Genomic DNA, 13,679 nt, shown 5'->3' on the forward strand with positions numbered 1-13,679 from the left:
TCTATTGTTTGTTTACTTAAATGAAAATACTCATGCTCTGTAATGATGTCACGTCAGTAGTGCTCGGGTCGCGCTGCAAGTGACGTTTTGGACAGTTTGATATGTGACTTGGGTCACTTCATGTGGTCGTTGCATTCAGACTGAGACAGATCTCCTCAGATCGGATTTAAATCGGATTTGAAACCACCTCTGGATGTGACTCAAGTCACATTTGAAAAAATCGGATTCCATGTGACCTGTCTGCATTTAGACTTATTTAAGCAAATCGGATTTCTATTTTGAAGTTACACAGATCTGATTCAGGCTAGATTCAGGCTAGATTTGGCTGCCAGTGTAAATCAGGCCTAACTCTGGGGGAGCCCGGGTTTGCTCGGTTTTGTTCACTCTACCCCTGAGCCACTGCCTCCACACGATGATGTCACATGCATAGCCTCTATCGGATGTATGGATAATCTGACTCTGATTATTAATTGTAATAGTTGTAGCCTACCAGAGGTAATACCAGCTAGCTGGCATCGTGTTTGCTGACCACTTGAGTCGCATCTGTGCAGTTAAATGAAAATTAAGGGAGGTGTATGATTATATCTGCATTATGTAGAGTGTGTTTGTGCACGTGTTTGTGGTGTGTTTGTATGTGCGTTCTTATGTGTACTTATTATAGCATCTGTGTTTGTATGTGCATGCATTAGTGTGGTGTGTGTTTGTGTATATATGTTTGTGGTGTGTATTTGTATGTGCATTTGTATGTTTGTTTTGTGGATGTGTTTGGGTTTGTGGTGAGCCTCCAGCTCTAGCAATGCACTACACCAGTGGTTCTCAACCATTCCTATATCTCAAAAGTGTCCGCAGCCCACCCATCTGAACACTGAACACTGTTAAAAGTGATGACCGTGTGCATTTTTAGAGCATGTTTATTTCAATGATCAATCAAAACGATTATGTTTTCCAGCCTGGATTAACGAAACTAACGTAAGTAACGTTCCTATTTATTGGTAGTTGGTACCACTTTGAGTCCTGTCAAGATGTTAAGAGACAGCCACATTAATCCACATCCACGCATACATCATATTTACATACTGACAGAGACAGAAGAATGATCCCCCTATCTGTACGCACATGCTCATGCACACACACACACACACACACACACACACACACACACACACACACACACACACACACACACACACACACACACACACACACACACACACACACACACACGTTAACGCATGCTTTAATGCACATTAAGTGACAATCGATGAACCAGTCTGTGAAAGCAGAGAATGAGTCCTTCTAACCTTTCCTTCACTACATACAATGTACTAGAGTATATAAGTCTGGACATTCATGGATATAAACCATTGGTGGAGGGGAGGCACATAACCGCAATGCGGTTATTTTATAGGCCTACATTTATTTATTTAAAAAAATAAAAACGTTATGTAATTATTTAACTATTTCCATTGCTACATTATATATTTTAACTCCTTCATCAACAAACAAGATTACCACCATGCAAGCATTGAACTTGAGGAATTGTAATTGCTATTTTCTATTTTCATTCAGCTTTTTATAGGCCATATACTGTACTGTACATGAAAATGCTTATGAATTCGTACACTTGGATGGAAACAACCTACTGTAAGACAGGCTACCTAGTACCTATAGTATGTATTTAAAGGGGCATTCCACTCATTTTCAACATTTTACTATGTCATTAATGTACCTTAGAGCTGTTGTGTGGAAATAATAAAAAGTTCCCCCATTCTGTGTTTCCTAGAACTAGAGGTCTGAAAAAAATCATTAACATGGTGAAACACATCTTGATGATGTCATCAAGATGTGTTTCACCATGTTAATGATTTTTTTCATAATTTCAGTTCTAGGAAACACAGAATGGGGGGACTTTTTTATTATTTCCACACAACAGCTCTAAGGTATATTAATGACATAGTAAAATGTTGAAAATGGGTGGTTTTCCCCTTTAAGCAAATAATAACATTTCTCTGTCTGTTCAAGAGCTGCCTGGGGAATTAACTTACTTTCTAGAAAGGATTCAGAAGTGCTGTGTTCTGTCATCAACCACCTTTGTACTTGTTACAATCTCGCTCTCTCCCGAGATTCACACCTTCTCTTTTGCCTGAGGGGAAACCCACCTTCCTGCCTAATGTGTGAAAATCATTTAGCGCCAGTTCACACAACCTACTGTATTGTGAGTAAACTCTACACAAGTGAAGGTCAAAGGTCAAAGAGAGAGAGAGAGTTGCTAGGGTCAGATGTGGGTCAAACAGAGGGAAGTGAAGGAAATGATTTGCATTGATCAAAGACCAACTAGGCGAGCTGACATCGGAATGTGCATGAATGTGCATTAAATATCCATTATACTGTAGGGATATGCCAAAATGATTCTGATGCCCCAGATCAAAACAATCGGTTCATGTCTATCTGGATCCACATGGGAAAAACATGGCTTCAATGTGGGTCTCGGACTTCATGTGGCATCTATGACATATCTGTGACACATGCTTTCAGCCCGATCCAAGTAAAAATACCTAAAAATTTTACTTACAGTAAGTATAGTATGTCAGTAAATGTACTTGGTTACTTATCACCACTGGTGCTACGCCGTAAAAAGAAATGACTGTGGATAAAAAGAGATAGCTGAAGAGTGAGACTCAAAGAAAGACCATTGAGCATACACAAGCCACAAGCGTGATGTGGTGTACAAGACCTGTGTGGCCCTCCCAAAACCTTTAACCAAGGCCTCTTCCTGATTAGCTGTAAACAAACAGGACTTTCTCCCCTCTGCCTTTGTCTGAGCAAGCAAGCAAGCAGATGATGATTATACGTTAGCAGCAGCTGCCGCTACTGCTCTCGCGTCACGGAGGAACTGGGCCGGGGATGGGACTGGGGCGTGTTCCCTCCCAGGTTTTGGGGGGAGATTGGGGAGTTCAAAGTCATGGAAGTTCAAAGCCTCTGCTGGGGGATGTTCAAATGAACCACAGCCAGCCATGAACCGAGAGGGGAGGAAGCTAGGGAGGCCACACTGCTTAAGCTCTCTGAAGGTCTTAGCGACAGTAAGGGCAGTAGGAGAACAGGGGAAACAAAAAAGTCACTAATTTAATTGTGATAATCCCCACGTGACTAACCACGGTTAAGACGACGAGAGGTGACCAACAGGCGGAATTTCATTGGTGTACAAGTGTGGAGTTGAGAGCATTATAGATTAATTGGTGTCACCTAAAAGCTGGAATGGATTCTGGATTCTAATGGATTGCAGAGACAATGGGCCCTATTATGCATGTCTTAAGTACCAGGTCTTATTACTTAACTTAGACCTTAGACCTGGAGGCGTGATCAATGCCATTTGGCTATTCTGAGTGGCCAAACAGCATTGACCACGCCTCCAGGTCTTAAGTTAAGTCATAAGACCTGGTACTTAAGACACGCATAATAGGGCCCAATGTCTGAAAACATCCTCTCCTATTCCAAAGTCTCACTGGATTGATTATACTTCCAAAACAGACCGCTGAAGCAGTTTCGGGAATTGTTTTTCCTTTTTTTTCTAAACACCTGCCCTCCTGTTGTATAGAGTGACAGTGAAATTACAATGCATGCTGCCATTAAAATTCTTTCCCTTTGCAAGAGAGAATAGAGACAAAACACACGCACTGACAATTCAATGTATAAACCATTCTTTTACACAAAGAGAGTCCTGAGACTGACTAGGTAGTACTTTCTCAAGTATCCATTTCCCTTACTGAGTTACACAATGCCATTCATTTGATGCAACAGAGTTGTGGACATATTCACATCCATGGACCCAGGGGACAGCAGATGACATCAAAGGAATTTCCTTCGTGTAGGCAGTCTCAACAAAGGCATATTAATTACAAGGAATGTGGTTTTGAATGGAAAAAGCTGTCAGTTACTAAATTAGTTTACAGTATAACGCCTCTGTTCTATTTTTATTTTTGTATTTTTTTGCAATGCAGTCTAAGGAATGATAACAAAATGTATGACTTCAGTTTGTTAAGTAACAATAATAGAGGCAGATTTTCTACAAAACCACAATCCCTTGCACTACATTGTACATTACTCTGGTCCAACTTTTTCCACCAAAACTATAGGCTAAGTGCCTCAGCTAATTCAAGGTCACTTCAATGTACCAAGGAAATTATAATCCACAAATGTACAAAAACGCATTTCAACCACTCTTTTACTTAAATCTGTGATGTGACAATAAAGCTGATTCTGATCCTGATCCAACTTTGTTTTGGCAAAGAAAATGCAGAAAAATGTACTACTGTATATTAAAATGCTGATACTAGGTCTCCTCCACACACGTGTGCATGCGCGCACACACACATGCCTACACAAAAACACGCACGCACGCACGCACGCACGCACACACACACACACACACACACACACACACACAGGTGCGGTACATACACCAGCGCTTAAAGCTTTTATTGGCCCTGGCAAATGTTAGCAAGCAGCTTTAGGTCTTTAGTGTGTGAATTAGCTCTAGCTAGTAGTGCCTCTCCCTGTTGTTTTTCGCCCTGATTCAGCAATCCTAGTGTTTGGAACTGGTCAGCACAGAGTGCACAACCCCTCAAAGCTCAATGGCCACTGGGAATGCCAGCTCATCGACTATTATAATGACGTGCTCTCTATCGCTCTGCACCTCTCTCTGTCCCGCTTCTCTCCCTCTCGCTCTCTCTCTCTCTCTTTTTCTCTGTCTGATTGAGTTTACTATCTCTCTCTTTCTCTCTCTGTACAGAGAGATGAACAATGGCTGGTGGGATTGTGTATGCCGTGATTGTGGCTGCTCTGAAAGTTCATAGTCAACAAAAGTGTGTAAAAAAAAATCCCATGTGGGGATTTAAATGGATTAAAATGAAATTTGCTGTTTGGCAAACAGAGAGATCGCCATAATACATTTTACAGGCTGTGAATTAGAAAATAGATAAGCAACAGCTAAGCTCCCTGGTCTGAGAATCACAGAATACATTTGGTGCACAATATACTTTCTGTTTCTGATTCCACCCTGGTACCAGGCCATGTTTTACCTTACCTTGCTACAGGCACAAGCCACAGCAAGAAGATGGGGGCACAAAACAGATCTGATGTTGACATAATGTCACGGTCTGCTTATCGTGAGCTGACATGAAAACAAAAGGGACTGACCTTGAGCTTATCAAAACGCTCGGTGAGCGAGGACACCTGGTGCTCTCGGTGGCGCCCCACCAGCTTGCAGAGAGCGCAGATGAGCTGGTCGTCCACCATGCAGTACATGTTGACCTTCTCGTTCTCGTGCTCCAGGCAGGTCAGGCCACGGAGGTGCGTGTCGGACACAGGCTCTACCAGCCGGTGGCTGGTGAAGGGCTTCTTGTTGGGATGCGTGGCGCGCAGGCAGCGGTCGCAGTACGACACTTCGCACGTCACGCACGTCTTGACGGCCTCGCGCGGGGGGTCCTGCTCGCAGAATTGGCAGCCGATGCGCGGATCCATGGCGACGACCACGGCGGCCGGGCCGATGTGGTTGGCGTTGGTGTGGTTGGCCGAGAGCGGCGCGTGGGAGTGGCTCGAGGTGGCCGGGCTGCTACGGGCACTGCTTCCGCACGTGCCGCCTCCGCCACCACCGATAGTGGCACTAATGGTGCCGCTGTAGGGCCGCTGGGGCTGCAGGCGCCGGCTCTCGGTGGGTGAGTTGGGGCCGCTAAGCGAGGCCTTCTGGAAGCGGTCAATGATGTTCTGCAGGGTCACATTGCGCTTGAGGCCCTCCAGGCCGCGGTGGTTCAGCGTAATGACGTAGCGGCAGGTGGGGCACTGAAAGGCCGAGATGGACTCGAGTGGCTTGCTGGTGGAACAGTGGGAGACCAGGATGCGGTGGGCGCAGTTGAAGCACAGGCTGTGGGCGCAGGGCAAGAGCAGGGGATCTTCGAACAACTCCAGGCAGATCGGGCAGGTCAACTCGGACTCCAGTGTTTCCATCTTCAGTTGAACCGATCTAGAGGTGACATCAAATCCCACGAAAGCTGGCTAGTCACCTGCCAAGAACAAAAGACAAGCTTTCAATACAGGATTGAAATAAAACTTGCTATGATTTTTGAAATGTCTTCTTAAGTTCTTTCTATTCGGCAGCTGCAGAGCACGAATAACAGTTCTTACTTTTCATTCACTGTTCAAATTCATGACACTGGCTTCAGTTCCGCCACACATTTTGGTTCCGTAAAAGGCAATGACAAAACAGTCTGATCACATCCACCCTGCACACATTATTCTGGTACCCTCTATTGTTCACTGACAGCGTAGAACACATCACTCCCAATTCCAAGTAGAAGGGGAAGGACTAAGGGTGGAGTAAAGAGCGAGTATGGACTTTGAAGCTGAAAGACGGGAGTATGAGAGATGGGTTGGGTCATAGACAATGACAGAGAAGACAGATAAGCAGCAAAGGGGATAGATAGCGGAGCTGGTAGAAAACAGGGGACCTCTCCATCTCTGTAACACGCTGACAGCTTTGTGTCCTTCACGTCCTTTCAGCTGCACTCTACAGTACGTTTGTAGTCTTAACGCGCATATAAGCACCGAACCTTTGCCTTGCCACCCCTTGCCTTTCTCTCCATCTTCATTTTCCTCTCTGGTGCATTTCCTAATTACTGCCACTTGTCTCTGATCATCTCCTCTTGCCACTGTTCTATGTTTCACACACTTTCTCCGTGACCCAGACTGCTCTGGGGATAGGTTGAACCTGTCTGAATCTGTCTACTGTCAATTATACTGTCTATAATAATTGTGTCCCTTAGGCACTGTTGCTTAAAACCCAATTTTGCTACAGGAGAAGCAATAATTTAATATCATCAACCTTATTTTAACAGCAGCAGAAGAGCAATACTAAACTGCCTGACTTCCCATTAAAGGCTCAGGACCCACAACAGAAAAATCAATCTAGTGTTGTATGAGGCAAACTCTACCATAACCCTGTCTGTGTCACTGTTTACAACTGTGGGCTGAGCGATAACATTTTTACATAATGAAAACATATATCAGACACAACATGGATTTATTTAATTGCCTGCACAATTTGGCATGATCTAGTCTCAGTGCATGAGGTTGGTGATAGTGAGTAGCGTGAAAAGCCAATTTGGCCTCTCTGAACATCACAGACAGCACACTGTGTGCAGAATGGTGAAATCACCCCTCAACTATATCTGCCAGAAATATGGGGTGGGGATGGGGAGTGTACTGTACACACTACACAGGTAAATGGTGCATTTATATAGCGCCTTTATCCAAGGCGCTTTTCATAGATTGTGCATTACATTCACCCATTCACACACACATTCATACACCGATGGCGGCGGAAACCATGCAAGGCACCAACCAGCACATTAGGAGCAATTAGGGGTTCAGTGTCTTGCTCAAGGACACTTCGACACCAACTGTGGGGGAGTCCGGGTTTGAACTGGCAACCTTGCGGTTACCATCCGGCCACTCTACCCCTAAGCCACCGCCCTATGGGTCTACATGTCAATGGTCACCTTCAAATATCTTACAGGAAGAAAGATGTGGTGTAGCAAGGACAGAGAAACACGCACGCACGCACGCACGCACGCACGCACACACACACAGGATATACAGTAGATTATATACAGTAGATTAAAAAAGTTAAAACAAAGACGTTTCACTTGAGCTGGCTCCAAGACCCATATGTCATTATGTACTCCCTCCTGTACAGTGGTCTATTACCTAATTACAAATGGGACTGATGGAATTGTATTGCTGCTGTTCAACAGGGATTTAGATGTTAAAACAAACACTGTATTCAGTATAATCCCAACAAATCCAAAAACCTTTGCTATTTTGTAGTAGTTGCACATAAATGGTTCGAACGTCAGCCGTAGCCTACTTAATATTTATATACAAAAAGGGTTCAACCTTGGTCTGCCATTATGACAATAAGGACTTCTATCATAGAAAATTGCATTCAATATGTCCTCTCCACATACTCTTATTCTAATTTAAATCTTCTTTATTTCTGACAATGTGGTGTCCTCTCTTCCTGAACCTGGGTTCATGTACCGAAATATTATTGTGACCTTTGTGGTTATGGTGAGCATAGCGCTTCGTCGTGTTGCTAACCATTAGCAGATGTTACCAGCTCAAGACCGGCTTGAGATAAAACAATGTCTTTGAGCTGAAAGGCTCAAAGACATCTGCGACAACAAAGTCTTGTCGTCGTTCTCCTGCCTACATGACACAACCATGTCTGACATCAAGCTATGTTCAAAGCCAAAATGATTTAAGCGTCCACTAATTGCTTGGGAAGGGCAGCGGATTGAGAATATGGTTGTACATGCAAACAACAGCGTCCCCACAAAATGCATTACCGGGGAGATAAATGAATAGCAGCCTATAGCCAATCATGCAGATGTTATGTTGATAAAAGGCAACATGCATCAACCGTGTGTGTGTGTGTGTGTGTGTGTGTGTTGTGTGTTGTGTGTGTGTGTGTGTGTGTGTGTGTGTGTGTGTGTGTGTGTGTGTGTGTGTGTGTGTGTGTGTGTGTGTGTGTGTGTGCGCGTGTTTGTGTTTGTGTGTGTGTGTGTGTGTGTGTGTGTGTGTGTGTGTGTGTGTGTGTGTGTGTGTGTGTGTGTGCGCGTGTTTGTGTGTCAAATGTGCTTGAGAGCGTCCTTGTTTGTGCATTTGTCTCAGCCTTTGCACATCTTTTGCAAATATTGCCCTTCCACAATATTCACCTTGACTGCAATTTATCAGATAGTTTATCTGCTTGTTATCGCACAGCCTGGCAGTGTTGGGGAAAGAGATAGAGGTAGAGAGAAACATACAGAGAGAGAGAGAGAGAGAGAGACCCTCAGCAGCTTGCTACCTCTTGAGAGAGCAGACATGAGGTTCTGCTCTGCTAAGCCAACAATAGCCCTAATTTATCTCCACTATATCAGATAGGGAATAACTAGGGACAGCAGACTAGAGAGAGAGAGAGAGAGAGAGAGAGAGAGAGAGAGAGAGGGGGGGGGGGGGGAAGAATGGGGTGGGAGGCATGAGTAACATTTGTGCCCTTATAACGCCCAGGTTGCTGGCCTTTTTCAGCTCACATGGAGTGATGAGGGTGAAGAAATGGCATAGTCATAGTGTATAAATATAGCCTATAGAAATATGAGTGAAGAAGGAGTTATAGTACAAAACTAGAAAAAGGCACTCCACGGAGCGCATTTTTCCATATAGCAAATATATTTGTAATACAGCATATACTGTAGCTCATATCCACATAAACTGTATGTTAATCATATATGTGCCATATAAAAATATAGAGATATACAGGCTGGGTTGCCAGGGCTGTGTACACTGTGGGTTGCAGCCATCAGGGCCAGGCGCGTAACTACCGTGACACAGACAGCGCAATTGTGTTGGGGCCCAGAGGCATTTGGGGCACACAGCCTCCCACCCGTGCTGTCTGTAAAATAAATGTATAAATAGTGATCCAATAACCGTTGAGTTGACCAAAGTTTGGCATCTTGTAACTGAGCAGCAGTTCCTTAGTCAGCACTATATGACTTCTGTTTTGGTCGAGGAGAGACAACAACAGGAAACAAGGCAGATATTCAGTAATATTGTCAGAAGAAAAGCTGTGATTCAGTATCACCAGTCAGGACATGTGACCACAAGAACCTCACTGTTTGAAACTACAGCAGTGCTTTTCAATGTTTCTGTGGGAAAATAAATCTCAGGGCACACCTTTATTCATACTGAAAATACCTGATTTATTTAATTGTAAATAATTGACCTCTGTATTGGGAAATTAGTCTAGATGAAAAAGCTGTATGAGAATATAGTAGTCTAGTCACTTCTGGGTATGTCATAATAGGTAAACATGGATGGGACATACCGGTAATAATGAACATTTGGCAAAATTAGCTGATCTATAAGCTCACAACTAATGTTGTCGCCACGCATTGTGAGCATGTGTAATGCCCGGAAATCAAAGTTGGGTCTCCCGCGTGAAAGCTAACATCTTAACCACTAGTCTAAAAGGTAAATCTCCCTTAGCCTGCAGCCTTAGAGCCACTACTGCTAGATCAGCTATATTTGCCTATTTGGTAAAACAACAAACCATAGCTATAAGGTTTAAGTGGTTAAACTGAAAACTGACATTGTTAAACGCTGTATAGTGAAAAACCTGTACTAAAATACAGAAAACTGTAGCCTTTAAGTCTGAAATGTATGACTTTCTAAACATGACAAAGTAAACATAGAGAGAGATGATTGCATAGCCATTTAGGAAGTGTGTCTATCATTAAGAGCACTTACAGTAGGCCATAGTCATGTGTCCAGTGTGCCACCACTGGTCAGACCTAATTTCCTGGCACAAGACACACTTGTGTCTGTTCAACCAGTAATGTGGTGGTGTTTAACAGAGCACATCTATAATTAACACCCAGTGTTCAGACACAATAAAAAGGCCCGTTAAGCTTGTGTTATATCACTCAGGGGAAACCATGTGAGCTATGATGGGAGTCACTTAGAAACAAATCAATTAGCCTTGTGTGAAAAAAAGGCAATTGTGCTTTATCGCCACACTGAACAGACATGCAGACACGCATGAACATAGATGCACACACAAAGTCAACTCGAGGCAAATTTATTCATGAAGCTAATTTAAATACACATTATAGTTGCTGTGCACTGTGTGCAGCAATGGTCAGGGCTAAGCAATTTGAGGAGGAAATGGAGAAAGATAGAAAATAGCGGGAGCAGGAAGACAAAAGACTAACCCTGACTCTAACCCCAAGAATGTTCATTAAACCTTGAAGTGGTTTGTCTCTACTTACCAAGAGGAAGTTTGTCATTGCACTGGATAAGTGGATATCAACCCAGAACCTTCCCTTTTGAACCTTCAAAGGGGAACTGGTCTACCTACCGAGCTGCCCAGGTACACGCCTTATTGCATGTCTTTTACACACACCTTATAGCACATTTAAGGGAACCTTTTGCAGACTTGTACGTATACAGTAGGCCTACTTAAAGTCTCTTGCATTACTCAAGACAGTTATACTGTATGTCTGTCTGTATTCCACAGTATGAAACTGATCTACAGCGTCAGTTGACATGATCATCTGCTGTACTAAGCTTGGAGGAGGGATTTGATAGAGAAGCAGTTTGGAAAACTGAAGGTCATGCATGGGTTCACCTCCCAGCCCGCCCACGGCGCCCAGTAATACGTATCGACGTGTTCCTCGGCGAGACCCTTTAACCCTAACAGCTTCTGCCAAGTGCTCATCATCACCATCTGAGTGGCCATCAGCTGGGTGAAGCTGAAAGTGAATTTCCCCAACAGGATCGATAAGGTAAAAAAAAGACAGTCTAGACTGCCACCATAATGTGAATGTGAGTGAGAGAAGTCCATGTAATGAAGCAAATCAATATTGGAACACACGCACGGCCGCACGAACACGCACGCACGCACACACACACACACACACACACAGACAGACAGACAGACAGACAGACAGACAGACAGACAGACAGACAGACAGACAGACAGACATGCAAAAATAATATAAAAGTAATCATTAAAGAAATGAGCTCGACCCCACTGTATGCGTAACATAAGCTGCGGTATTACGTTAATGTGCGTGGCTATTGTCCCAGCCCTATACACACACACACACACACACACACACACACACACACACACACACATAAAAACCAACACACTAATCAGTCCATTCAACGCACATTAAACATCCCAAGTTAAAATGCTTTTGAAAATGATTATAAGACTGTGGCCAGATCACAGGAGGAGAGGACACTGGAGCAGCACGGACATTGTAAGCCTTTTTATTAAGTGCTAGTATACAACAACGACCTATGCGGTCTTCATCAGAGTCATAAAGGTGGCAGCATTAGGGGAAGTCTTTAAATACTGTGGCCAGATCCTTACACTTATCTGATATGAATCTGGCCGATAGGCCTATCTAACAGCATTTCCCCGCCCCCTTTTGGAGCTAGTGGTGTAATTTTTTTTGCGGTCCATAGGCTTCCATGTTAAAAGAGGTATTTTCACAAGCCACAAACTACCGTTTTGTAAAGGTAAGGTTTATTCTACTTATTTGAGTTGTTATACCATTGTGTTTTCTTCATATTATTATCGGTCTTTGACATTTTAACATTAGGAAATGTATTTAGATTCTCCAGAGATAAAAAGTGTAAATGCCTAATGTTAAATGACACCACTATCTACCGGAAGTGGGCGTGGAAAGGGGGCTGTGAGATAGGCCTATTTGGTGGAGTTGTTGATAGCACTGTAAATAAAAAACAAACAAAAAACACATGTTTATTTAAAGGCACAAAGTCCCTTGAGGAGGGTCTGAGTGTTTGGTAATGTGTGCATACATACTTTGACAAAGAATGCGTCACCGCAGAGAGTGGTATTTTTGGAACAATGCCAATTAGCCTTGTGGAAACAATGGGGACAATTTGCTTGTAAAACCAATCTCTGTGTTCACACAATTGTTGAGCCAAAACGGGCACTTTCGTGGGGGATATGGGGGGTACCTGGTCATCACAACAAATCACCACACCTTACCATGTGAACCACTAACACAAATCTACTTCGCCCATAACACAGGATTTGATATTTTAAAAATGTATACCGGTAATAATAAATTATTTCAAATAAATGTATAGATAAAAGCATAGCTTGATCCGGGGAAGTAGCTCCAATACTTTTTTATTCAGAATTGGAGCATTCTAAAGTTAGTTGTGATAAGCCTGTGAGCTTTGCTGATACTATGCCCATTGTAAATATCATGGATGAAGGGAAGCTCACATCTTCTGATGCGCTCGGCTGTCCGTATGACTCTTTGCATTGCTTTGAGGTTGAGGTCAGTGCAGTTCCCATACCAGGCAGTGATGCAGTCAGTCAGGATGCTCTCTGTGGTACCACTGTAGAAGGGCCATAGAATCCATACCAGGCAGTGATGCAGTCAGTCAGGATGCTCTCTGTGGTACCACTGTAGAAGGGCCATAGAATCCATACCAGGCAGTGATGCAGTCAGTCAGGATGCTCTCTGTGGTACCACTGTAGAAGGTTCCCATACCAGGCAGTGATGCAGTCAGTCAGGATGCTCTCTGTGGTACCACTGTAGAAGGGTCATAGAATGATGCAGTGATGCAGTCAGTCAGGATGCTCTCTGTGGTACCACTGTAGAAGGGTCATAGAATGATGCAGTGATGCAGTCAGTCAGGATGCTCTCTGTGGTACCACTGTAGAAGGGTCATAGAATCATACCAGGCAGTGATGCAGTCAGTCAGGATGCTCTCTGTGGTACCACTGTAGAAGGGCCATACCAGGCAGTGATGCAGTCAGTCAGGATGCTCTCTGTGGTACCACTGTAGAAGGGCCATAGAATGCAGTCAGTCAGGATGCTCTCTGTGGTACCACTGTAGAAGGCTCTCTGTGGTACCACTGTAGAAGGGCCATAGAATCCATACCAGGCAGTGATGCAGTCAGTCAGGATGCTCTCTGTGGTACCACTGTAGAAGGCTCTCTGTGGTACCACTGTAGAAGGGCCATAGAATCCATACTAGGGTTGGTGGATGCTGGTTGCATCACTCAGAGTGCAACTGACTATCGACAGAGGTGA

The 13,679-nt window shown here is 43.8% G+C and overlaps 2 protein-coding genes across 4 annotated transcripts in view; one reads left to right on the forward strand and one right to left on the reverse strand.

Annotated features, from left to right (window-relative positions):
- slc16a2 (solute carrier family 16 member 2) overlaps positions 1-13,679 on the forward strand; it is a 301,154-nt gene that overhangs the window by 220,266 nt on the left and 67,209 nt on the right. The window lies entirely within an intron of this gene.
- Positions 1-13,679, reverse strand: part of mid2 (midline 2) — a 109,293-nt gene that overhangs the window by 74,391 nt on the left and 21,223 nt on the right. For all 3 annotated transcript variants that reach the window (XM_079504231.1, XM_079504229.1, XM_079504230.1), the window contains exon 2: positions 5,197-6,059. In XM_079504231.1, coding sequence (XP_079360357.1) covers positions 5,197-6,003 — 807 coding nt within the window. In that variant the 5' untranslated portion in view covers positions 6,004-6,059. The remainder of the gene's footprint in view (positions 1-5,196; positions 6,060-13,679) is intronic.

The sequence above is a fragment of the Electrona antarctica genome (genome assembly GCF_951216825.1).
Source record: "Electrona antarctica genome assembly, chromosome: 1".
NCBI lineage: Eukaryota > Metazoa > Chordata > Actinopteri > Myctophiformes > Myctophidae > Electrona > Electrona antarctica.